We start from the raw sequence: 26,806 nt of genomic DNA, 5'->3' as shown, positions 1-26,806 counted from the left end.
CAGTTTACATTCTGAATCTCCAAGAAGGGGATTTAGCAGAATTTCTTAAGTTTATTTGACCAGAATCTTACTTTCAGAGACCATCTTGAAAGACTAGTGTTCTACAAATATGTCTGGACAATTTGAAATGTGAACCCTGCTTTGGGGGCGGGGTGGCAGTGAAGCAGATAATAACAAAATACCACTTGGAGAATTCAGAATCTAGACCACGTTAATAGTCTTATCAGTGCACTTGCTTATATTTTCCCCCCCTTTGATCTATTTACCAATCAGCTGGCAGAAAATTTTCTGCAAACATAATTCACATGACATGTCTCTTGCTAAAGACTCTTAACTACTTTTCATTGCTCTTAGAATAAAATTCAATCTCCTTACCACATCTACAAGGCTCTACCATGAATAATCTGACTGCTGCCTAGCTCTTCATTCTTATATTCTTCAGCTTTTCCCTTTTTTTTCATTTCACTTACACCTCACTGGGTTGGTATGTGCTAAGCTTCTCTTTACTTGGGGGCCTTCACATATGTTCTTCCTTCTAGAATATTCTCTCTGCTTGCCACATAGGTAGTTTTTCCTCATCTATCAGAAACCTTCCTTGAGTAACTGAGCTAAATAATTCTCTATCAACACACTCTGTTGGTTCTCTTTGTGGCATTCATCACAGTTTAAAACTACATATTTATTGTATGTTTATTTGTTGGTTAAAAATTACAAACTCCATGAGGGTGGGAAGTTTATCTGTTGTATTTACCAACATGTATGCAGTGCTGGCAAAAGGCCTAATGCATAGCAGGTGCTCAAATGTGTTGAATGAGTGAAAAATGGAAGTTATCCTAACATTCTACAGAGCTGTTAGTAGAATATTCCAACCTGAACTCGTGTTGGAACAGAAAGCTAGACAGGGCCTTTAGCTCCCATGGCGGCCCAAAGAGCTGTGTAAAACATTCTATTTGGGACAATGAAGGTAAAAGCAGAAGGGAATTAGGCAGAAAATAATGGCCTCTACCATCACAGCAGACCACATGATGTATGTTACATGCTCAGTGGTCTACAAACCAGAAACAGAAAATTTTTTCTTTTTATATCCAGAATTTCTCTTTAGTTGTGTCTAATTCTCCTACTAAGCCTAATGCTGATTTATAGACTCTACTTGTACTTGAAGCATAGATAGTAATGAAGGTTATATGGGTGGATAAGGATGGAAACTTTTCTATGTTCCTATTACTGGGCTCCCATTATGACTTTTATGGGCTGTATGTATTTTTTACTTTATGGGTTCCTTCCTCCATAAAGACATTATAACAACAACCTGTTTCCAATGTAGTGAGTAGGATTGGGGGAAAAATAGTAGGATAGTGAAGAGCATGCACTTTGCAACTAGATGAGACCCAGGTTAGTGACTCACTTGGTCATCTTAAGAAGTTATTTAATGTCTGTAAAACCTCAGGCTTTTTATCTGTAAAATGGGACTAATTACCTGTTTCTTAGACTTACTGTAGAATTAAATGAAATAATGAATTTAAAGTGCTCAGCACAGTTCCTGGCACAGTTGACACCTAAAGGAATATCAGCCACAATTGTTAAGAAGAATAACTATATTTCAAAGATGAAAAGGCAAGTTTTCTCCTTTTTTTTTTTGCACATAACTTTATGCAGCTTTCCAAGTAGTTTAGAGGATCCAGTGGATATAGAAACTAGAAAGATTAACTATAACATGGATATAAGGGTGATCACAACTCTACCTCCTGTGTAGAAACCACCACATTCTCATTTGGAGTAGAAAGATGCACAGCTGGGGACAATTTGTTGTGCAGAGTAATTATTACAATGCTATTCCTAGTAATTGTTCTGTTTTATTTCAACTGTGAAAGAGTTATATAACTTGACCAAACTACAGGAGAAGAGAACAATTTATTCCTCTTAATTCATAAGAAGAGAGTTACCATCTCTGCCTCTAGAGAAGCAAGGCCCCCAGCAGCTGTTCAGTGCTCATTAACAAGGAAGCATTGGCTACTGCAAGGGTCTGCTCCCTAGCTAAGCATTGTGATAGTGACTACTACTTCTAAAGTTGCTTTATTTTCTTTTATTTTTTTCTGGAAAGGACTTCTTTCCTGATTAGAGGAACAACCTAATTCTTCCCCAAACCTAAGGTCATCAATTATTGTCATTATGATGAAATGGTTTTCTCTTCCTTCAATATCAGAGAAGTCAGATGGGGGTTAGGAAGAACATTGGAAAAGGAAGCTGGAGTCCCGGGACATAGACTTAGATTTGACACAGATGGTCTTAGGAAATATTCCTCCTCACTTTCTTTTTTTCCATTTATTTTCTCGTTTTTTTCTTCTACTATCACTTAGAATCCTACCCTCTCTTCCAAGAATGGCCTACCCGAATAGGCACTGCTAAGATATGGTCTACTTGAACAGGCACTACTAAGATCAGAATCTGTCAAAGGTGTGGCCCATGGTCCTCCTGCATTAGAAGTGCCTGGAGAGTTCTTAAAAATGCAGCATGATTCTTAGGCTCCAGCCCAGACCTACCAAACCAGAATGTGGGGGATGGGACCTCGATATTGGATTTTGAACAGCAACTCCGAGGCATTCTTTGCACACCAAAGCATGAGAACCACTGCCCTGTAATATAAGCAGAGTGGACTTTATTATCTTTGTTTTACAGATCAAGGAATGGAGGTGCACAGATGTTAAATTTTTATCAAACTCATATTTATTGAGTGCCAACAGTATGCCAGACAGTCCCCTTATTCCGTCATGTGTGTTATTTTGTTAATCTTCACAAGGCCTTTGAGAAATAGGTGCTGTTCCCTCCATTGGAAATGGTTTAGAGAAATTAAACAATGTAGCCAAGGGCACATGACTAATAAGCTGTGGAACCAAGTCTTAAATCAAGTATCTTTCTGACTCCTGGGCCTATGGTCTTACTACTATTTTCTTGAATCTTCATTTTTTTTTAACAAAGTCACATGGTCTAGCATACCAGGAAAAATATAATCCTTTTCTACTTTAGTTCCACAGTGTTCACTCTCCTAAACTCAGCTTAATACGAAGGCTTGAGCTTTTGGAAAGTTTAGCTTTACATGTGAAATTTGTCATGACATCTTGATACATTTTTTTCTCCTTTCCATCAGGCTCCACAGCCAGGGCAAATCATATCAGATCAGTTATAGCCTTCTTTGTTTGAATCCAAATCTTTATGACTTCCTTAGCAGCATTTTAGACTGTCAAGACATGTCTATAATAATATTCCCCTAACAAGTGCCTTCCAGCTCTAGCCATAGACTTCCAGGTCTGTTTCAACATCTTTTCTCATCATCCCCCACCCCTTTGCCATTTGCCTTCAATTTAATCAAGCAAACTTATTTTGTCCTTTATGTATTATTACCTCACATCTGCCTCCACTTTGTTCCAAACATGGTCCTATAGGCTCCCTCCTTTTAACTCCCCACTAGCAGCAAATAGCCTCCATTGCAGGTAATAGTGCCTGGTACCCTGTCTTTAGAAGGATTCACAGGTCAATTATGAGATTAATGAGACAATATTGAGATCTATTACCAATATCTACTATGGGCTCAGAAAAAGGAGACTGCACTACACACATCACAAATTTGCTATCTCTGCATGGCTAAAACAAGGGCTTTAGACTCAAAATGAATCTCAGCTCTGCAACTTATTACCTGGGTGATCTTGAACACAGTTTCTTCATCTATAAAATAAAACCTTACAGGGTTGTGCATTATGTAAATCACTTACCAAATGCCTGTCAATCTGTAAATGGTAGCTAACTTATTTTTTCCTTTCTTCACTCAAGATTTCCCTTAAATTAAACCTCATGGACATAACTTTTATTGGCAAGAAAGATTGGTTGAAGAGTCTCATCCATTTCAAGTTCCAGTACATTAAAATCTCTATCAGTCTGTGAAATTGAGGGAATAGTAAGCTAGAAGGGAAACCCAAACAGAGAGCTGCACTAGCTTTTAAAGTTGATGAATACATAGCCATGCTGTTTATCAGCTTACTGCCAATGTAATATTAAATATTAATAGGAGTGGGGAGAAAAAAGGAAAGGAGGGAGCAAGAGGGAGAGGAAAGGAGAGAGGAAAGAGAAAGAAAGAGAGAGAGATGTATCAGTATATCATTTGTTCTATGCAACATCTAATATATAGAGTTCAATATATAACTAGCCATGGAAACACAAGTGGCTTTGGACCAAATGGAAGATGCCTGGTTTGCTGTAACTTAAGATGAGTAATTTCCTTGAGGGTTTTTCCTAGGCTTTGTGTAGAATGGCTGTCACATCTTATCCATGCTAGTTACACAACCAAAGTTCCCTTTGTGGAGAAGGGAAAAAAAAAGATCAGACTACCTCTCTCTTATTTAAGTTTATACTCATTTAAACATCCAGTTCCCTGTGAAGGATTTATCCTCCTTCCTGGGAGCAAAATTCAGAATCCAGTTTTCAGGGTTGCATTATGTGGTCCAGAAGTAGAAATCAAACCCCAAAGACCATGAATAAAGATGTGCCTTATTATATGAGAGAGCTGTGATATGCCCTGGGAGAGAAGGCTCAACAATATTTCAGATACGTCATATGTGCAGGTGGATAACAAAGGAAAGAAATTCTCCCAGATTTGGGATCTCTTGGGGGAGGAAAAGGAACTCTCACAGTGAAAGGGGATATTTTGTTCTTTTCCTTAGCAGCAGATTGGCTCCAATGGGAAAGATCCCCCAATACTGAAAGGTCTGCCTGGCACTGGCCAATTTCTTTTGATACAATCCCTGCCCTTTTCTGTCTTATCCTTCTCTGCATGACTGGATGTCAGCATGAGGGCATATATCTTCTGTTCTCTGGGATAATACTCTAGGATTTCTGTCTTCATAATTCAGGTATGGAGACATCCCACCTTAGAAAACCAGGATTGTGCCCTTTTGTTATTCACATCCTGGGTCATCTTTTACTTGTGCATTCATAGACCTAAATCTAGGGATTAGAATGGAAGTGGATGGCTGAAAATCCTTGGATAATACCAGATACTAAATGGAATTTCACTTTCCCAGTGGTATTTCACTCCTGACAGCACTAGTCTGTGTGCATGTTATTCCACCTCTAATATTACTGTTGTGGAGCATTCTGCAGCTGTGTTGAAGTTATTCATTTATGTGGTTTGGGCCAGTTTCTGAGAAACAGGGAGAGCTAGAGAGCAGAAGAATCCATCAGTGTTAGATTTGAACAAAGAAAATTATGATCTTTATGGACTTGCTGTCTTCGAGAGTGCCAATATAGATATAAAAATAAAGGATAGAAATGGTAAAGATACAGGGTAGTTATAGAGAGCCCTAATTTTCAGGAAAGGAGCATGGAAGTGGGGAGAATTCCCCAAACTCATTGACTATAATAATGTCTATCCTTGGAGTTTTGTCTCATCAGTTTCCTTTATGCGTTATTTCTGTAGGGTATTTTTTTCTTTTTCTAGTTTTAAAAAATATATATCAAATATTTCTGAGAACAGAATATTTCCCTCATTTGAGATGGGTTTTTTACACTTCTCAAAAAACAAGAGTATGTTTGGTCATCTTGGTAGTATTTGGAAATGCATATTTTGTTTGACATTATTTATATATTAGATTTTTTCCTCCTCAGAATAAGTGTAGAAATGCTTCCATATGTTTGAAGTTGGTTTCATCATTTTGCTAAGAAGAAAAAAGGAAGAATGTAGTTTATAGCAATTTTCATGTGAATATATGTTTAATAATGGTGTTTCCTCAAAGTTAGCTAAAACAGCTTTTCTACTGCTTCAATATGGTACTAAAGTTAAGAAGTTAATAATATTTGTTCCAAATTTTCAATTGTAACTGAGATATTCTTTAAATACGATGAAACTAAATTATATTACTATTTTGAATTCTTATACAAAATACAATCTTAGGTGAGGATATGACTTTAATTTTTTCCCCAAATAGCCACAAATCACATAGCATCATTAAAGAAATGATTCATTTTTTCATATATGAAATTCTTCTCCATATAATAAATTCTTACATATAACTTTTAAAAAAATCTTCTTTGTTCCATAGATACCATTACTAATTCCTAATCTTTTTGTCAGTTCCTAAGATCTCCTTTCTAATTCCTAGAAATGTTTTAATTAATTGTGGGTTTATGGTATATTTTAATATATGGTAGTTCTAAATAAATGTCCCTTCATTTTCCAATTTTAAAGAATATTTTTGCCTTCTAGATGAATATTAGAATGATTTTGTAAAGTTTCAAAAATATTTGCTGGGATTTTTAAAATTAGAATTTCATTAAACCCATAAATTAGTTTAGGAAGAATAACTGAATTTCCTATGCAGGATCATGGTAGGTCTTTTCCTTTATTCAGTTTTAAAATATTTCTTTGTAAACTATAATATCCTATATAAGAATCTAGTATATTTTGGGCAGCCCAGGTGGCTCTGTGGTTTAGCGCCACCTTTAGTCCAGGGTGTGATCCTGGGGACCTGGGGTCGAGTCCCACCTCGGGCTCCCTGCATGGAGCCTGCTTCTCCCTCTGCCTGTGTCTCTGCCTTTCTCTTTCTCCCTCTGTGTCTCTCATTAATAAATAAATAAAATCTTAAAAAAAAAGAATCTAGTATGTTTTATATTTGATTAAAGATTTTATAAATTTTCTTTGGGGATGTGGGGTAGGATGTGAGGGGAGAAAATATTAGCCTTACTTTAAATGTTCCTAATTTTAGTTTTCCTATTCTTTTTATAATGCTACTTTAATAATGGAAAAGTACTTAAGAACTTAATTATCAACCTATAGCAGAACAGACTATCTAATGCATACAAGGATCTCCAGATTATAGTACCATGAAGAACCAGTTTTCAACTTTTAAGACACCAAATTAGAAATGTTCTTAATTGCCTATCCAGAGCCTTTTAGCCAAGCAGGGCATTAGTGATTTTTTTCCTCCTTATTTTTTGTAAATGTATAGCTGTTATCATCAGTGACTATTTAACTTAAAGTTCTTTGAGGCATATTCAAGAGGATTGGAATACATTCACTAACATCAGCACCAAAAGTCTGTTCCAGGGTTGCCCATCTTGGGCAATGGCATTACTACAGTTAAAAGTTTGGGGTCCTCTCTTTTGCCCCCTGCCCAACTCAGATTCACTCACCAAGTCCCCATGAGTGCTCTACCAGTGTTACTAAATGGGTCTTTTTTCATTCTCATATTTCCAAGCCTCTCATCAATTTTACAGTCATCTCCTGCCAGTTTGTCCACACCAGTACCATTCACCTTTACCACAGTTAGAGTGATCTTCCTGACACTCAGATCTGATCCCCCTCATTTGTTTAAACATGGGATAAATCCAACAAATATACATGAAAAGAGCCAGCTGTATTTTGCAATATTATGTTGGGTGCTAGACTTGTACCTAGTTGTTAAGGGGTAAAGGCCAGACTTAGCATCACAGCCTAGCAGCTAGTGACCTGATGTCTCCTGACATCCATTCAAGATAAACTACTGAGAACACACTCACCTTGACTCTACCTTGCATTGCCTGCTCTTCATGGAAAAATCTCATCCTTCTTTCACTGCTAGATTCAGTGTCATGTGTGACGTGAAGCTTTTCTCAATGCTTTTCTCTCTTCTAACACTACAGAGGGTAGAGCTAACTGCTCCCTTGACTGCTGCCCCACAGCAGTTAGTTTGTACCAGTAGTACAGCACATAGAAACTCTGATAGCTGATTGTCTCCAGATCTGTCTTCTTGGCTTTATCGTGGTTGTCTTATAGCAGAGGCCCTGATTTATTGTTTTGCTTGGTCATGCCCTGCTTCCCCAGGAGTGCTATTAGGAGGGGTGGCATGACTCCATAAAAATGGGCTGTTTGGGATGTCTGGAGCCTCTAGCCATTAGGAAGGTTAATAATCTGTATAATGGAATCAACAATATCCACCTTACTAAACAAACCAGTTTTGAGAATTATAAGAAATAACATTGTAAATGGCTATAAATGGTACTAAATAAGTCCTCAATATGTGTTATATTCCCTCCAATCTCCATTTACATTTTGGCCTTGCCCATCAAACCTTGATCACCCCTATGTTCCATTTCCCATATTCTTGTTCCTGGACTCCTGAATGGTATAGGAGAAAAAGAGGCAAGACATAGACAAGAGCCAAGCTGTCTTCTCCTGCTATGTCCTTCTCCTGTCTTCCACATTTCTTCTTCCTCTTCCTTGTCCTCCTCCCCTTCTCTTCATCCTCTCCCATTGTCTTTCCCCCACCCCACCCCCATTTCCCTCCTCTCCTTCTTGTTCATCTTCTTTTATAAACTTCACTGATGCTAAGCAGCAATCCTGGCATCCTCTCTCTTACTTCCAATCTTGCAAAAATTAAGTACTCTTCCACATCATGGCAAAGCAGATCCTCTGTTTGGGCAGCACATGGCAACCCCTTTGCCATGTGTCTGCCTGCAAGATTATTCTAGGATAGGGTGTGTTAAGACCTAATTGACAAATAGTATCTCCCTTCCTAATGGAAGAGTTCTTTGGTTATGAAGTACTGATGGAAGATTTTTTTTCTGTCTGAAGAAAAGTTCCCGTCCATGGTCTCAAGGTTGAAAGGAATGTCTTAAATAACTGAGATATTCCTTTTGATTTCCTGTTTCTGGGTGATAACTCTCAAATACTAGTCATGATAGCCCTGGCCTCAGAACATGCGGATAGGGAGAAAGGAGGCAAGTAAGTGGTTGAATTATTCAAAGACTTGCAATTTATGATCTCTTGCAGCATATATGGGGCCTTGGATGCTTCCTCCCAGCTCTTTGGTTCTTGTAGAACCTCTAGGAGTACAGGAAGCTGGGGAATTAGTAACAAGGCTTTGCTGTGTGCTTTGAAAGGAAACAGGTCTGGTTTCTCTTTGAGCTGAGCAAATGTCAGACAACACTCGGTTCTCTAATTAACTGCTTCAGAAATAGATTTCTCTGCTATATGTAAGTGATGAATTTTAAATTCTTCTTCTGAAACAAATATCACACTATATTTTAACTAACTAGAATTTAAATAAAAACTTGACACATTAAAAAAAGATTTCTCTGTTGGTACTCAGGTTTCTACATTCAGGTATGGCAGCCCATCACTGGGGCACATTTGAAAGTGCTTTATACCTATATAATGAAATTGGATTTTCTCATGCTTTCTTCAGAAAGAGAGGCCTGAGGTTATTCAAAGGGATCTATTGAGTTGCCATCCTTGGGAAATGTTATAGTTTGTTTCCTAGCAGATTTCAGAGTCCTTAGAGGATAGAAAATGAGAGAAAAAGTTTTATGCATGGGGAAAGTAATGTGGGAACCTTCAGGCATGGGCTTGGGAAGACAGACATAGATAACATGCTGTATTGGGGTCTTGATTTCCAGATGGTAAGGTTGTGTGAAGAGCTGAAAGTATCCTTACCTTCACATTCTGTATAGTTTACTTTCCAGTAGCTCTGGATAGGCCATAATTATGGCTATGGAATCTTAGCCCAAGGATTGGCCTAATCTATGCCTCAGCTTATTTTACTTGTTTTTTCTGTTCTATACAGATTCATGAAGGTAGCAGGAAGCACAGTGGATGCAGTTACCTGGCAACAGTAGGTATTCACCATTTTTGCTTTTATTATAGCTACTGTGAAATGAAAGAGAATTGTTCCAAACTTTATAGCTGACATCTAAGAGAAAAAGCTAAAACTAACTCCAAAGCTGTTCTTGTGATGCATAATAACTCATATAATTTTGTTTTGTTGTTTAAAAACAAAAAACAAAACAGAAAACAATGGAAACTCAGCTATTATGTATACTTTGAAATTATTCTGTCATCAGTGAACAGGTAATGGGAATCTGAGCATTCCACCACTTACTCATAAGCTTTTCCTTGGGAATAAATTTCTCTACGAGAGGAAATAGTTTTAATTACTCAATATATCATGTGAAAATAACAGCACTTCATTAAAGTAATAGGAGTGGTCTTAATTAGTGCCAAGATTATAACTAATATGAAGCAATTTAAAAAAATGGAATATGAAGAGAATGAAGCATCCTCAAGAGAAGATAAACCCCGGTATTGTTGGAAGAAGCTTATAGTGGCAAAGACCTGTTACCCTGAGAGTAGCTTAATTTGTAAAGGTAATGATCTGATACATAAATAAATTTTCTTAAAGTTTCCTTATGGTATTGGTGCTGGAATGTCAGCATCTCACAATGTCTTACCAATTTAATACCGAAATCTTGCCCTTCCTTTTTGTAAGAAATCTATCCCATAGAATCTTCCAAGTCATCTTTCATCTAATGTGGTCCACACAGCTCAGTCATGTGCTCTTATTATGGGCCCCCATAGTTATCAACTATGACCACCTCTCTAAACTACTCTCACCCTGTCTGCCTATCTCACTTCTCTTTTCTAGCCTCCATTTTAAGTGGGTCATAGTATCTCTTGGGATTCATGACAGTTGTGAAAGAAGCAAGAGCAGTAGATGAAACCTTTATTAACTATCCCAAAAGGATTTTTAATTCTTGGCAATCAAAAACTTCAATCATAATGGAAAATATTTTATTATGCATTTATACTTAGTTTCTCTAAACATCAAGTTATAATGTTTCCAGAAATTCTTATCCTCCTTCAGTTTGTTTTGTGAGTCATGGATGGAGTAGGTCTAGAGATCTTATCATTCCCATGCTTACAACCCCTTGGTGCCTTCCCTTTGCTCTTAGACAAAAGGCCAAACTTTCTACTCTGGCCTATAAGGAAGGTACTTTGTGTTTGGCCTCTGCTACTTTATGATCACTTCTAGTGCCACCCTGACCTTACTCATTGTGTCCCACACTAGTGGTCTTTCACTTTTCAGAAAGTTCACATGCATGTCTGCCTCATGATCTCATTTTTTGTGTGGCTAATTCCTTCTCCTCTCTAAAGATTCAATTTACATGTTATCTCCTTTGAGAGGCCTTCCCTAATGATCCTATCTAAAACACCCTCCCTTCAATTCTTTCTTAGCTCTGTTCTTTCCATGGTACTTCACGTAGCTTAAAATTACTTTACATAAATTATAATTTTTTTTCTCCTAACTTGTCTTTGTAATTTGTGTTTTTCTATTCCACCACAATAGCACTTAGTTCAACAAGTGTTTATTTAAGCAATTGTTTACCGAGCCTTTACTATGGGGGAAAATAACAATGATGATAATAACGTGACAAGAACTGTTCCAAACCTTCTATGCGTTACCATATCTGATTCTTACAACAACCAAAATGAGTTTAAGACTAGTTTCATCTCTTGCATAGCTTAAAGAAAGTTGTAGAGAATCCAAACGTTACACAGAAAGTGGTAGATTTTGGACTTAAAGTTGAGCCTATCACACTCCAAAGGCTATTCTCTTGTTACTACTTTGATAATAAGACACTGATTTTTTGCTGAAAATATTACATTCTACTGGAGCAAATCACATCCTCTTCAGTGTCTTTCATCAAAGGCTGTCTGGATAATGTAACATAAAGGCTGAAGCTTGAAGAATATAAAGTGTTTGTAAGGAGAAATAAAGAAATCAGCGTATGAAAATTATTGGGTAAGAATGTAAGGCTTGCTCAGTTATAATGACTGACAGGGAGGGATCAGAAAAAGGTTTTCTTCCATATTCAAACACTCTCCAAAGCACAAACGGAATAAAGTGAGCCCAGTTTTTTTTTTATAATGGAGAAATTCGATTTTTATAAATACATTTTTATTAGCTATTTTTAAAACATTGGCCACTTCTCAAGATAAATGTCATGTGTTTGCAAATACTCTAAAAATACCCCCCAAATCAGGCAAAGAGTTGTGTTTCTTTTGGCTCCAGGGTCAGCACTCATTTGGGGACAAACAGTAGCACCTGGAATCTACCATTTATTCCTTCCAGCTACATTTTTCAATCAAGACTTGGAATAGTCATGGAACAATTCCAGGAAATCCTGGCCAGGAGGATTCAGTGAATATTAAAGCCAAATACCATGTTTCTCTAACCCTGAGAAATGCTGAGGTGAATTTCTTAATAATGTAAAGAAATCAAGAGTCATAGTCATAGTCAGAAAAAAAGAACACAGAATTTGTCAGTATATATCTATATATAGGTAGCCAAAATAATCAATTCAGTGCTGGAATATTGAACTTGGAGCTTGAACAACAAGAACTCTGAGTCTGAAGTAATATATAGTTAGACTATTTTGATTTGAAAGTTCATACTCTTCTATTTTAAGGACCAAGATACATGACTTAATGATTGCTCCTGCCCAATCCATGCAGAAAACCCAGCAAGAGTTAGTGAGATGAGGTCCCAATTATAAAAGTAAGTAGTGCAGTAGTTTGTATCAGTTATCAATGATAAATCTGGACGAAAAAATATTACACACACACACACACACACACACACACAAGAATGACCAAAAGGTAGCAAAAGCTAGAGAAAGTTATTCAATCCTTGAAAGAAGTGAATGATGCTAGTGAGATCTGTGGTTACTTAAGAATCTATCCAGTATGATATGGCTAGAACTCAAACAAAATACATGGCTGTATATTAGTTTGAGGTCTCAGGATTCAGAAGGTAGAACTCTCAGAAAGAAGGAACTATGGGCAAAACACCAAATATGCAGATAAACTTCCTTCAAATTCTTGCCTGATCCCTGAAATGTGTATATTCAAGGGAGACCCCAAGGAGTCTGGTAGAAAATAACAGCTGGAAATCTGAAAAAGTTGAACAGCAATTTCAGCTGCTGTCTGTCACATGAGGGACAGAGATTGGAAAGTGAATTTCACAAATTTAGAGGGACTTCATAAACACCTTGTGCTTTCCATTGAAAACTGAGAGTTATGCCACAGGAATAAAGTCTTGTCCTGGGACTAAGGATTTGCCCTAAATCTAATGTATAACCGAAACAGATTCACTATAACAAAGTATAAACTGAAGCTCCACAAGAACGAGATGATCAGTCATTCATCCAACTTCCTGCTATATCCAAAACCTACATTCTTCTGTTTCTATAAAATATCATCCATTTACTTTGTGGTTTACAATTAAAAATTATTAGATAGGTAGAGAAACAGGAAAATGTGACCATGGACAAAAGAATGAGCAATAAATAGAAGCCCTGAAATGACCTAGGTAATACAATTAGCTGACAAGAATTTTAAACAAGCTATTGTAAATATAATCAAATAATTAGGGTAAAATGTTTGTATTGAGTGGATACATAGAGAAAGATCAGCAGGTAAATGAAAACAATGTATATGTATATAAAAGAACTGAATGAAATTTTTAAAGAAAAAAGAAACAAACAAAAAACTCACTGGGTGTACTTAACAAGAAATTGGAAACTACAGAAAAAAAGGGTTAGTGAACTTGCATATAGATCATTAGAAATTATACAATTAAAGAACAGAGCAAAAATTTTGGGAAGAAAATGTTCAAAGTTTCAGCAACCTTGACAATATCAAGATGTCTAATATGTGTGTAATTAGAGACCAGAAGGCAAGAAAGAGATAATAAAGCAGAAAATTTTTTTGAAGAAAGCAAGAGCTCCTCTCAAATTTGGTGAACCACATTAATTTATAGAACCAAGAACCTAAGAAAATACTAAAAAGGATAGGGGCTCCTGGGTGGCACAGTCAGTTAAGCGTCTGACTCTTGGTTTCAGTTCAGGTCATGATCTCAGGGTCCTGAGCTTGAGCCCAGGGTCCTGAGATTGAGCCCTCTTGCTCAGCACAGAATCTGCTTGAGATTTTCTCTCTCTCCCTCTGGCCCTCCTGCTCATGTGTGCTTCTCTTTCTCTCTAAAAATCAATCAATCTGAGAAAAAGAAAGAAAGAAGAAAGAAGAAAGAAAGAAAGAAAGAAAGAAAGAAAGAAAGAAAGAAAGAAAGAAAAAGAAAGAAAGAAGAAAGAAAACCCTAAGAAGAATAAATACAAGAATAAATACCTTGGCATGGCATAGTCAAACTGCTGAGAACAAAGGGTAAGGAAAAAAATCTTCAAAATATTCAGATAAAAAATCATCCTTTATATACAGACAACAAAGACACAAATTATGGCTAATTTGACATCAGAATCAATGGAGAATAGAAGACAATGGAACAACATCTTTAAAGTGCTAAAGGAAAAAAAAAGTCAAGCCCGGATTCTATATCTAGCAAAAATATTCTTTAAGAATGAAAGTGAAATAAAGATGTTTTTGATAAATGAAAGCCAGTAGACTTGTGCTATAAGAAATTCTAAAACAAGTTCTTCATATAGAAAAATAGTAGTAACATCTAAAGGGAAACCTAGATTTCAAAAAATAATGAAACACATTAGAAATGGTAAATTTGTAGATAAACATAAAAGACTATTCCTCCTCTTTACTTCCTAAAAAACCAACTGTCTAATGCAAAAACACAACATTGTATCATGGGGTTTATAACATACGTAGATATAAAACCATATGGGAATCATACCACAAAGGAGAAGGAAAGGAGGAGGACCAAATGGAATTACACTGTTGTGAGGTTCTTTTACATGAAGTAATATAGTATTCATTCTAAGAAGACTGCAATAAAAGTAAAGGTTCAAATTTTATTCCTAAAATTAAGATTTCACATGGAACTAAGGTTGCTGATCTAAAGTAAAGTAAATCCAAGTTGTCCTGAATTATCCAGATGAATCCAATGTAATCATAACACAGAAGAGGGAGGAAGATTTAACTACAGAAGAGAAGGTTATGGTAATGTGACATGAGAAGGACTTGACCCATCATTGCTGGATTTGAAAATGGAAGAAGAGGTCCATGAAACAAGGAATGTAGGTAGCCTTTAGAAGCTGGAAAAGCTAAGGAAATGATGGATTCTTCCCTAGCACTCCTGAAATGAATACAGCCCTCCCAATACTTGATTTTAACCCAGTGAGATCTATGATAATGTCTAAACTACAGAACTTAAGTTTGGATTGTTTTAAGCCACTATTTGTTAATTTGTTTAGAGCAGCAGTAGAAAAGTAATGCAGTACCTAAAAACAGAGATCCAAATACACAAAAGAAAAACTAACAGAACCACATGGGTAAAAAATAGACAAATCCACTGTCATAGATGGATATTTAAAAACACCTCTTTCAATAATTAATAGGAAAATTAGATTAAAGGAAGGATATATGGAGGCACCTGGGTGGCTCAGTCAGCTAAGCATCTGCCTTTGGCTCAGGTCATGGTCCCAGCGTCCTGGGATTGAGCCCTGCATCAGGCTTCCTGCTTAGCAAGGAAGTCTGCCTCTCCCTCTCCATCTGCCTCTCTCCCTGCTCATGGTCTCTCTTGCTCACTGTCTAAAAAAGTAAATAAATAAAAATTTAAAAATAAAGGAAGTATATAGAAGATTTGAGTAATACTATGAATCAGTTTGACCTAATGGACATTTGTAGACTACAACTAAACACACATTCCTTTCAAATTCACATGGAACATTCACCAAGATAACCATGTGATCAGCTGTAAAACAATTTGCAATAAATTTGAAAGCATTGAAATCACACAGAATGTTTTTTGATGACAAAGAAATTAAGTTAGATATTAGTAACAAAAATATCTATCAAACACATAAGTATTTGGACATTAAATTATACATTTTAAAATAACCTATGGATCAAAGAAAATATCCTGAAAGAAAGTAAGAATTATTTTGAAATATATATGAGGATATTTTATCAGGATTTCTGGGATTCAGCAAGAACAGAACTTAGAGGGAAATTTACATCTAGTATGTGTAATTAGAAAAGGAGAAACACTTACATAAACAGACAAATAGGAGAGAAAATTTACAAAGCCAAAAGTGTTTCTTTGAGTAGATCAACAAACTTGAAAACTAGAGAGAGAGAGAGAGAGAGAGAGAGAGAGAGAGAGAGAATGAGGAAATAAATTATCAGTATCAGGAAAGAAAAGGATTCTTACTGTAGATCCCACAGACATTAAAAGTATAATAAGAGTGGAGAGCGGGGCAAGATGGCAGAAGAGTAGGGCCCTCAACTCACCTGTCCCCACCAACTTACCCAGATAACTTTCAAATCATCCTGAACACCTACGAATTCGACCTGGGATTTAAAGAGAGAACAGCTGGAATGCTACAGAAGAAGGGTTTTCGCAAGGTAGGAGGCAGAAAAAAATAAAATAAGAAAGAACCAAGTGGGGGAGGGGCCCGGCAAGGAGCCGGGCTAACGGGGCGAGAGCCTCCGGGACAGGAAAGCCCAGCCCTGGAGAAGCGGGAATTTTATTTTTTTAAATATATATTTATTTATTATTTATGATAGACATAGAGAGAGAGAGAGAAGCAGAGACACAGGAGGAGGGAGAAGCAGGCTCCATGCCAGGAGCCTGACGCAGGACTCGATCCTGGGACTCCAGGATCGCGCCCTGGGCCAAAGGCAGGCGCCAAACCACTGAGCCACCCAGGGACCCCGGAAGCGGGAACTTTAAAACTCCGCACGGGATTCTTCCCAGACAGAAAAGTGCTCAGCAGGGAAACCCGACAGAACCGCAGGAGGGGCCGTGGGGCCTCCAGGGTCCCGGGGTCACTAACAGGAGGGGCGCCTGGGGAGAGCGCCCCACACACCCAGGCCCATCTCGGTAAAGGGCTGGAGCGCCCGGCGGGGGCTTGGGGAGAAGCCAGGGGGCAGGCGGGGGCTCCCAGGGAGGGGGCTGCGTCCTGCTGCTTTCGGGAGCCTGGCCCCGGGAGCGCGATTCCAGCAGCGCAGGCCCGGGAACCCAGGGCTCGGGGGACACTGCCCAGGACCCTGCACTCCCCCGGGACAAGGCGGAGGCGGGGGGGGCCCAGGAAAGCGAGGACGCTCTTGCCCTGGGCGCCCCCCGAGCGACGTAGGCCCCTGCAGACTGGGAGCTGCAGGAGTTACTGCGGGAGCTGACTCCAGGGCTGGAGGGCTGGCCGCCACCAGTGGTGGTGTTCCTCCTTGTTGCACCTTGTGCCTGGGAGAGGCGGGGCTGCCAGGGAACAGAGGCCTCCCGGGGTCAACAGCTCCCACAGAGCCTGGCACCTGCCAGGGGGTGGGGCAGCTCCCCCAGGTGCACACACCTGAGAATCAGCACAGTGGGGCCCCTCCCCTAGAAAACCAGCTGGAAGGACAGAGGAAGAGCAAGTTGTTGACCAAGCAGCACTGGAAAGATCCAGGGAAGTCAAGGGATTTACGGTACATAGAACTAGAGGGTACCCCTCCTTTGCTCCCCTCCTTTTCCAATACAACTTGTTTTTTTAGCAGTCTAAAATTTTCCAATATTTTTTCTCTTTTCCCACCTTAACTACAATATTTTACCACCTCTTCATTTTTAAGTTTCTTCCTTTTTGACTTTCATATTTCTACAATTACATGTCTTAGATATATTTTCCGCTTCCAGATTCCCTTCAATATACTCAATTCAATTTTGGGAGATATCCAAGATATATTTTGTTGTTGTTGTTGTTTTGTGCTTTTTGTTTTCTCTGCCTCATTTTGTTCTACAATGGCAAAAGTTAATACCTTCTAAAACATGACCAGCATGCACCCAGAACCAAGTGGTATACCATGCTGGTTCATTCTGTGAGATTATATTCTCTCTTCAATCCCATTCTGCCCCCCTCTTTTATCTCATTTATGTTTTGGTGGTCGATGTTGGGGCTTTCTCTCTCTCTCTCTCTTTTTAAAAAGATTTTATTTATTTATTTATTTATTTATTTATTTATTTATTCATTCATTCATTCATTCATTCATTCATTCATTTATGAGAGACGCAGAGAGAGGGAGAGGCAGAGACACAGGCAGAGGGAGAAGCAGGCTCCATGCAGGGAGTCCGACGTTGGACTTGATCTTAGGTCTCCAGGATCACACCTTGGGCTGAAGGTGGCACTAAACTGCTGAGCCACCCAGGCATCCCTATGTTGAGGCTTTTTGCTGTTTGTGTTGCTGGTTTATATAAGTTTGGGACTGAGCATCTTCTAACATGCAGAACTTAATACACTCAGAACCAAGAGGATCACCCTCTAAGACCCCTCAGGTAGACTACATTCTCCCTCCACTACAACTTCTTCACCACCACCATCTCTCAGATTACCCCCCCCCTTTTTTCTTTCTTCTCTCTTTTTTTTTCTTTTTTTATCTTTATTTTTGCTTTTCTCTCTTCTTTTTTTCTTTTTTTTCCTTCTTTGGTATTCTTGGCTTTTTAAAAATGTCTTAATTTTTTTTTTATTGTAACCATTTAAAAAGGTATGATTCAGTAGCATTAAGTACATTTACAGTGTTGTGCAGTGGTCACATATAATTCCAGACATCAAATTGAAACCCCACACTCATTAAGCAGTTCATTTCCCTTTCTCCCCTCCCTCACAACCATCACTCTGAATTAATTCTGTCTCTGTAAATTTGTTTATTCTTATCCACCTTGCCAAAAGGTGGAAGTAACTCAAATGTTCATCAATGGATGAATCCATAAATGATATGTAATGTATCCATACAATAGGATAGTATTCATAAAAAGAATGAAGCTCTGTATTTGCTACAGAATGGATGGACTTTGAAAGCATTACTCTCAAGTGGAAACAGCCAGACACAAAAGAGCACACAGTGTATGGTGCCACAGGATTTTTAAAAACCCCAGATGACCATGATGTGGAGCAAAGCTTGGAAACACTGCCTTATTGAGTTTCAATCAATCCAGGTGTAGGTTGATATGGTTCATAATCACAGTAGACAATGACATCCCAGACCCGAAATGGACTTATTTCACAGGCAGATGTGGATGAGGTGCTCAGTCCCCATGTTGCTCAGTCTTTTGGACTGCTTTGCAGAAAAATGAGGTGAGATACTTCACTGAACGTGCACATACTTCTTGGAGATCATTTTCCTGTAAGTTCACAGGGAAGTAGCAACATTCTACCTCTATACTATAGTCGGAGAATGGCCATGTATCCAAAGACTGTTCACCCTTGGGCACATGTATCAATCCATCTTTGTAGCAATAGAGCCCTTTCCTTATTTGGGGTCTTTATTGTTTTTTTTTCCCCCTTGTGTCTTTTATTTTTATTTTAAATTTTATTTATTTTTTAAAATTTTTAAATTTTATTTATTTATTTATTTAGAGTATGGGGGGGCAGAGCAGGAGGGAGAGAACATCTCAAGCAGACTCCCTACTGAGCACAGAGACCTTCTGGGGGCTCAATCTCAAGACCCCAAGATCATGACCTGAGCCAAAACCAAGAGTTGGATGCTTAGACATTGGAGCCATTGTTTCTTTTTTTTTCAATTGGAGTTCAATTTGCCAATATATAGCATATCACCTTTTACTTTTTACTACTTTGTTTTAAAATTTGTTTTTCACTTTAGTGGTCCTTTTGTTTTTGTTATTTTGTCCTTTTTTATTTTGTTGTGATCTTTGTTTCCGTTTTCTGGTCTCTGACCTCATCAGAATCATCTAGGGTGAAATTACTTAGGTCGTGGTTGATACTCTTGACTCAGCCCACTCATATGGCTACTCTGCACTGAGCAAAATGACTAGAAGGAAGAATTCACTACAAAAGAAAGAATCAGAAACAGTACTCTCTTCCACAGAGTTACAGAATATGGATTACAATTCGATGTCAGAAAGCCAATTCAGAAGCACAATTATAAAGCTACTGGTGGCTCTGGAAAAAAGCATAAAAGATTCAAGAAACTTCATGACTGCAGAATTTAGATCTAATCAGGCCAAAATTAAAAGTCAATTAAATGAGATGCAATCCAAACTGGAGATCCTGATGATGAGGGTTAATAAGGTGGAAGAAAGAGTGAGCGACATAGAAGACAAGTTGATGGCAAGGAAGGAAGCTGAGGAAAAAAGAGAAAAACAATTAAAAGACCATGAGGAAATGTTAAGGGAAATAAATGATAGCCTCAGAAGGAAGAATCTACATGTAATTGAGGTTCCAGAAAGCACCAAAAGGGACAGAGGACCAGAAAGCATATTTGAACAAATCATAGCTGAGAACCTCCCTAATTTGGGAGATCCAGGAGATAGAGAGGCCCCCCCAAAATCAATAAAAAATGTTCAACACCTCGACATTTAATAGTGAAACTTGCAAATTCAACAGATAAAGAGAAAATCCTTAAAGCAGCAAGAGGCAAGAGATCCCTAACTTATATGGGGAGAAATATTAGATTAACAGCAGACCTCTCCACAGAGACCTGGCAGGCCAGGAATGCCTGGCAGTATATATTCAGGATACTAAATGAGAAGAACATGTAGCCAAGAATACTATATCCAGCAAGGCTCTCATTAAGAATGGAAGCAGAGATAAAGAGCTTCCAAGATAGGCAGAAACTGAAAGAATATGTGACCACCAAACCAGCTCTGCCAGAAATATTAAGGGGGACTGTGTAAAAGAAAGAGAAAGCACAAAGGAATAATCCACAAAAACAGGGACTGAATAGGTATTGCAATGACACTAAATTCATATCTTCCAATAGTTACTCTGAATGTGAATGGGCTAAATGATCCCATCAAAAGATGCAGGGTCTCAGACTGGATAAAAAAGCAAGACCCACCTATTTGCTGTCTACAAGAGATTCATTTTAGACCTATGGACAATTCCAGCCTGAAAATGAAAGGTTGGAGAACAATTTACCATTCAAATGGTCCTCAAAAGAAAGCTGGGGTAGCAATCCTCATATCAGATAAATTAAAGTTTATCCCAAAGACTGTAGTAAGAGATGAAGAGGGACACTATATCATACTTAAAGGATCTATCCAACAAGAGGACCTAACAATCATGAATATTTATGCCCCTAATGTGGGAGTTGCCAAGTATATCAATCAATTTATAACCAAAGTAAAGACATACTTAGATAATAATACACTAATAATAGGAGACTTCAACATGGCACTTTATGCAAATGACAGATATTCTAAGCACAACATCACCAAAGAAACAAGGGCTTTAAATTATACACTGGACCAGATGGATTTTACAGATATATACAGAACTTTCCATCCAAACGCAACTGAATACACATTCTTCTGAAGCGCATGTGGAACTTTCTCCAGAATAGACCACATATTGGGTCACAAATAAGGTCTCAACTGATACCAAAAGATTGGAATTGTCCCCTGCATATTTTCAGACCACAATGCTTCACAAGAAGAAATTTGGAAGAAACTGAATCCCATGGAGATTAAAGAGCATCCTACTAAAAGATGAATGGGTCAACCAGGAAATTAGAGAAGAATTAAAAAGATTCATGGAAACTAATAAAAATGAAGATACAACTGTTGAAAATCTTTGGGATACAGCAAAAACAGTCCTGAGAGGGAAATACATCACAATACAAGCCTCCCTCAAATAATTGGGAAAAACTCAAATACTTAAGCTAACCTCACACCTAAAGGAACTGGAGAAAGAACAGCAAATAAAACCTCACCAAACAGAAGAAGAGAGATAAAGATTCAAGCAGAACTCAGTGAAATAGAGACTAGAAGAACTGTAGAACAGATCAACAAAACCAGGAGTTGATTCTTTGAAAGAATGAATTAGATAAACCATTAGCCAGCCTTATTAAAAAGAAAAAAACTCAAATTGTAAAATCATGAATGAAAGAGGAAAGATCACAACCAATACCAAGGAAATACAAATGATTTTAAAAACGTATTATGAGCTGCTATACACCAATAAATTAGGCAATTTAGAAGAAATGGATGCATTTCTGGAAAACCACAAATTACCAAAACTGGAACAGGAAGAAATAGAAAACCTGAACAGGCCAATAACCAGAGAAGAAATTGAAGCAGTTATCAAAAACCTCCCAAGACACAAAAGTCCAGGGCCAGATGGCTTCTCAGGAGAATTCTACCAAACGTTTAAAGAAGAAATAATACCTATTCTACTAAAGTTGTTCCAAAGGATAGAAAGGGATGGAGTACTTCCAAACTCATTTTATGAGGCCAGCATCACCTTAATTCCAAAACCAGACAAAGACCCCACCAAAAAGGAGAATTATAGACCAATATCCCTGATGAACACAGATGCAAAAATTCTCAATGAGATACTAGCCAATAGGATCCAACAGTACATTAAGAAGATTATTCACTATGACTAAGTGGGATTTATCCCCAGGATGCAAGGCTGGTTCAATACTCGTTAAAAAAAAAAAATCATCGTGGGCAGCCTGCGTGACTCAGCGGTTTAACGCAGCCTTTGGCCCAGGATCTGATCCTGGAGACCCAGGATCGAGTCCCATGTTGGGCTCCCTGAATGGAGCCTGCTTCTCCCTCTGCCTGTGTCTCTGCCTCTCTCTCTCTCTCCTCTGTCTCTCATGAATAAATAAAACCTTCTTTAAAAAATCAACGTGATAGATCACATCAACAAGAGAAAAAACAAGAACCATATGATCCTCTCAATAGATGCAGAGAAAGCATTTGACAAAATACAGCATCCATTCCTGATCAAAACTCTTCAGAGTGTAGGGATAGAGGGAACATTCCTCAGCATCTAAAAAGCCATCTACAAAAAGCCCACAGCAAATATCATTCTCAATGGGGAAACACTGGGAGCCTTTCCCCTAAGATCAGGAACAAGACAGGGATGTCTACTCTCACCACTGCTATTCAACATAGTATAGAAGTCCTAGCCTCAGCAATCTGGCAACAAGAAGAAATAGAAGGTGTTCAAATTGGCAAAGAAGAAGACAAACTCTCCCTCTTCACAGATGACATGATACTGTACATAGAAAACCCAAAAGACTCCACCCCAAGATTGCCAGAACTCATACAGCAATTTGGCAGTGTGGCAGGATACAAAATCAATGCCCAGAAATCAGTGGCGTTTCTAGACACTAACAATGAGACTGAAGAAAGAGAAATTAAGGAGTCAATCCCATTTACAATTGCATACAAAAGCACAAGATACCTAGGAATAAACCTAACCAAAGAGGTAAAGGATATATACCCTAAAAACTATAGAACACTTCTGAAAGAAATTGAGGAAGATACAAAGAGATGGAAAAATATTCCATTCTCATGGATTGGAAGAATATATACTGTGAAAATGGCAATTTACACGTTCAATGCAATTCCTATCAAAATACCATGGACTTTCTCCAGAGAGTTGGAACAAATCATCTTAAGATTTGTGTGGAATCAGAAAAGATCCTGAATAGCCAGGGGAATATTAAAAAGGAAAACCAGAACAGGGGCCATCACAATGCCGGATATCAAGTTGTACTACAAAGCTATGATCATCAAGACAGTGTGGTACTGGCACAAAAACAGACAAAGATCAATGGAACAGAATAGAGAACCCAGAAATGGGCCCTCAACTCTATGGTCAACTAATATTCAACAAAGCAGGAAAGACTCTCCACTGGAAAAAGGACAGTCTCTTCAATAAATGGTGCTGGGAAAATTGGACAGCCACATGCTGAAGAATGAAACTAGGCCATTCTCTTACACCATACACAAAGATAAACTCAAAATGGATGAAAGATCTAAATGTGAGACAAGATTCCATCAAAACCCTAGAGGAGAACACAGGCAACACCCTTTTTGAACTTGGTCACGGCAACTTCTTGCAAGATACATCTATGAAGGCAAGGGAAACAAAAGCAAAAATTAACTATTGGGACTTAATAAAGATAAAAAGCTTCTGCACAGCGAAAGATACAGTCAACAAAACTAAAAGACAACCTACAGAATGAGAGAAGATATTTGCAAATGACATATCAGATAAAGGGCTAGTACCCAAGATCTATAAAGAACTTATGAAACTCAACAGCAAAGAAACAAACAATCCAATCATGAAATGAGCAAAAGACATGAACAGAAATTTCACCAAAGAAGACCTATACATGGCCAACAAGCACATGAGAAAATGCTCTGCATCACTTGCCATCAGGGAAATACACCTCAAAACCACAATGAGATACCACCTCACACCAATGAGAATGGTGAAAATTAACAAAACAGGAAACAACAAATGTTGGAGAGGATGTGGAGAAAAGGGAACCCTCCTGCACTGTTGGTGGGAATGTGGACTGGTGCAGCCACTCTGGAAAACTGTGTGGAGGTTTCTCAAAGAGTTGAAAACAGATCTGCCCTATGACCCAGTAATTGTACTGCTGGGGGTGGTTTACCCCAAAGATACAGATGCAGTGAAACACCGGGATACCTGCAGCCCAAGGTTTATAGCAGTAGTGTCTACAATAGCCAAACTGTGGAAGGAGCCTTGGTGTCCATTGAAAGATAAATGGATAAAGAAGATGTGGTCTATATATATGCGATGGAATATTACTCAGCATTTAGAAATGACAAATACCCACCATTTGCTTCGACATGGATGGAACTGGAGGGTATTATGCTGAGTGAAGTAAGTCAATCGGAGAAGGACAATCATTGTATGGTTTCACTCATATGGGGAATATACAAAATAGTGAAAGGGATCATAGGGGAAAGGAGAGAAAATTAGTGGGAAAAATCAGAGAGGGTGACAAAACATGAGAGAATTCTAACTCTGGGAAATGAACAAGGGGCAGTGGAAGGGGAGGTGGGCGGGGGGAATGGGGTGACAAGGTGATGGGCACTGAGTGGGAAATTTGACAGGATGAGCACTAGGTGTTATACTATATGTTGGCAAATCGAACTTCAATAAAAAATATACACAAAAAAAGAAATATAAGGGAATATTATGAATAACTGTATGCCAATTAATTTGACAATTGAAATGGACATGTTTCTTGAAAAATATAATTTACCAAAATTGACACAGATTAAAAATTCTTAATATCCCTATATATAATGGTTCATTTTGGAGAATCTGGCAATTTCTTATATAACTAAAGGTATACCTATCCTATGACAAAGCAATTCCATTGCTAGGTGTATACCCAAAAGAAATGAAGACAAATGCCACACAAAAACTTTTCTGAGAATGCTCATAGCAGGCAAGGACTAGAAGCAGTGCAGGTGTCCATTGACAGGAGAATACATGAAGCAAACTATTGTATATTCATACAAAGGAATGTTACTCAGCAAGATAAAAGAACAAACTTATGATACACTCCACAACATGGATATTGTCTTAGAATCATTATGCTAAGTGGAAAAAGGCTTATGTAAAAAATTGCACGTATTGCAATTATATGAAGTTTTAAAAGTTATAGCATTGCCTTTGCAGTTGTAGAGGGCAGGAATATGGATTGAGAGGGGAAGGCACATGAAAGAACTTCTGGGGTTATTGTAATATTCTACATCTTGATAGGGGTTTGGGGTTACAAAGGAGTATGCATTTGTTAAAATTCATCAAATGATACACTTAAGATTTGTGCATATTATTATATATGTAAAATTTACTTAAGAAAAATAAATAAACAGATGAAGAAAAACCATAAATGTTGAGATGTTGAACTCTAGCTAGCAATATTCCTAATAAAGTGTTTAGGATGGAGTGTAAAGTCTGCAACTTACTTTGAAAGGCTTCAAAATATAAAACGGATCAATGGGTGGATACAGTGATAGATTTGTAAGTGTGAGATAGAGCGAGTATATTAAAATGTTAATTGCAGAACCTAGGTAGTAGCTTTACTGTTCTCATTACGTAGTTTTTTCTACTTGTTTTTCTGTTTAAACTTTTTTATAGTAACATATTTGAAAAAACTCTAAATTGTTACACCTAAATAATGTTGTCTATTATATAATATAATTTATTGCTATGAAAATATTTATGAAAAATATAATAAATGAGGGAAATGCTTTTGTGAATAAAGTAAAATATAAAAAAATATATAAATTGTACTTCAATAGTATAAAAATGCACCTAAGAGGCACTAATAGGTCAAAAGTGTTAATATTTAGATATAGGGAATAATGGGACTCTTTCATTCTCATTTTTACTAAGTAAAATTTTTGCCTTTTCTGTAATAAGCATGTATTGTATTTTTGTTTATAATATAAACCATCAGTACCCAGCTCTACCCTTCTCACCCCCTTATCCACCTCTCCAGAACCAATCATCACGATTTGAGACACTTCTTCTGTTTCCATATTTCTAAACAAATTTGATGCTGCCATTTCTTTATATTTTCCACAATTCAAATGTTATCTATTAATTTCCTACTATGGAAAAAGAGAATTTAGCTCTAATACCTCTCTAACTCTTCACATACTAAAACATATTTACCTTTCCCCATCCCCCAATATTTTATATCTAAGCATTTGTTAGATCAGAATTCAGTATTCACATTTTTATTACTGTGTAAATACAACTCAAAGAGAGAATGTGTTGTGCTATGGTTATATTTTCTTTCTCTCTCTCACAACTTGTTTTCCCTGAGTTAAATACTATCTCTTTTTCATTTGCCTATATTGTTTCTATTAATCTAGCTCTAATTCATCCCTAAACTCTGTATCAGAGGGGTAAATCTCCCCTCTCTCTGCAAACACCCCAGGTAGTCATCAGTTTCATCTTGTCCTTGTCCTGCTCTCCTGAAGCCATCCCTTCTCTGGTCCCATCTGGACTGGTTGATCTCCGTGCTTCCTGCGCAGCTGTTGTCCTGGGATCTTCCTTCACCATCATCTTAAGGATTCTTTTGACTCTCTTATTTATTGGATCCATGCCTTTTTTTTGAGGTTTACTCCCTCATTTTGGTGGAACATTCTTTTTCTAGGAACTTCCTGAGAAAAGATTAATGAGAGGTAAACATGTTGAGACCTTGTATTAGAGTTTGATTTATATTTTGGATGCATACAGATTTCGCTCAGATTTTGATGCT

The 26,806-nt window shown here is 37.7% G+C and overlaps 1 protein-coding gene across 4 annotated transcripts in view; it reads left to right on the top strand.

Annotated features, from left to right (window-relative positions):
- HPSE2 (heparanase 2 (inactive)) overlaps positions 1–26,806 on the top strand; it is a 635,705-nt gene that overhangs the window by 401,753 nt on the left and 207,146 nt on the right. For 3 of the 4 annotated variants that reach the window (XR_011997530.1, XM_025991733.2, XM_072739738.1), the window contains exon 6: positions 9,591–9,638. The exons of the other annotated variant lie outside the window; for it this stretch is intronic. Coding sequence is in view for 2 of the 3 variants with exons in the window: in XM_025991733.2 (XP_025847518.1) it covers positions 9,591–9,638 (48 nt within the window). In the remaining variant the exon portion in view is untranslated. The remainder of the gene's footprint in view (positions 1–9,590; positions 9,639–26,806) is intronic. 4 annotated transcript variants of the gene reach the window in all.

The sequence above is a fragment of the Vulpes vulpes genome, chromosome 15 (genome assembly GCF_048418805.1).
Source record: "Vulpes vulpes isolate BD-2025 chromosome 15, VulVul3, whole genome shotgun sequence".
Taxonomy (NCBI): Eukaryota; Metazoa; Chordata; class Mammalia; order Carnivora; family Canidae; genus Vulpes; species Vulpes vulpes.
The sequence above is the reverse complement of the archived record's forward strand: the minus strand, read 5'-3'. Positions and strand labels throughout refer to the sequence as shown.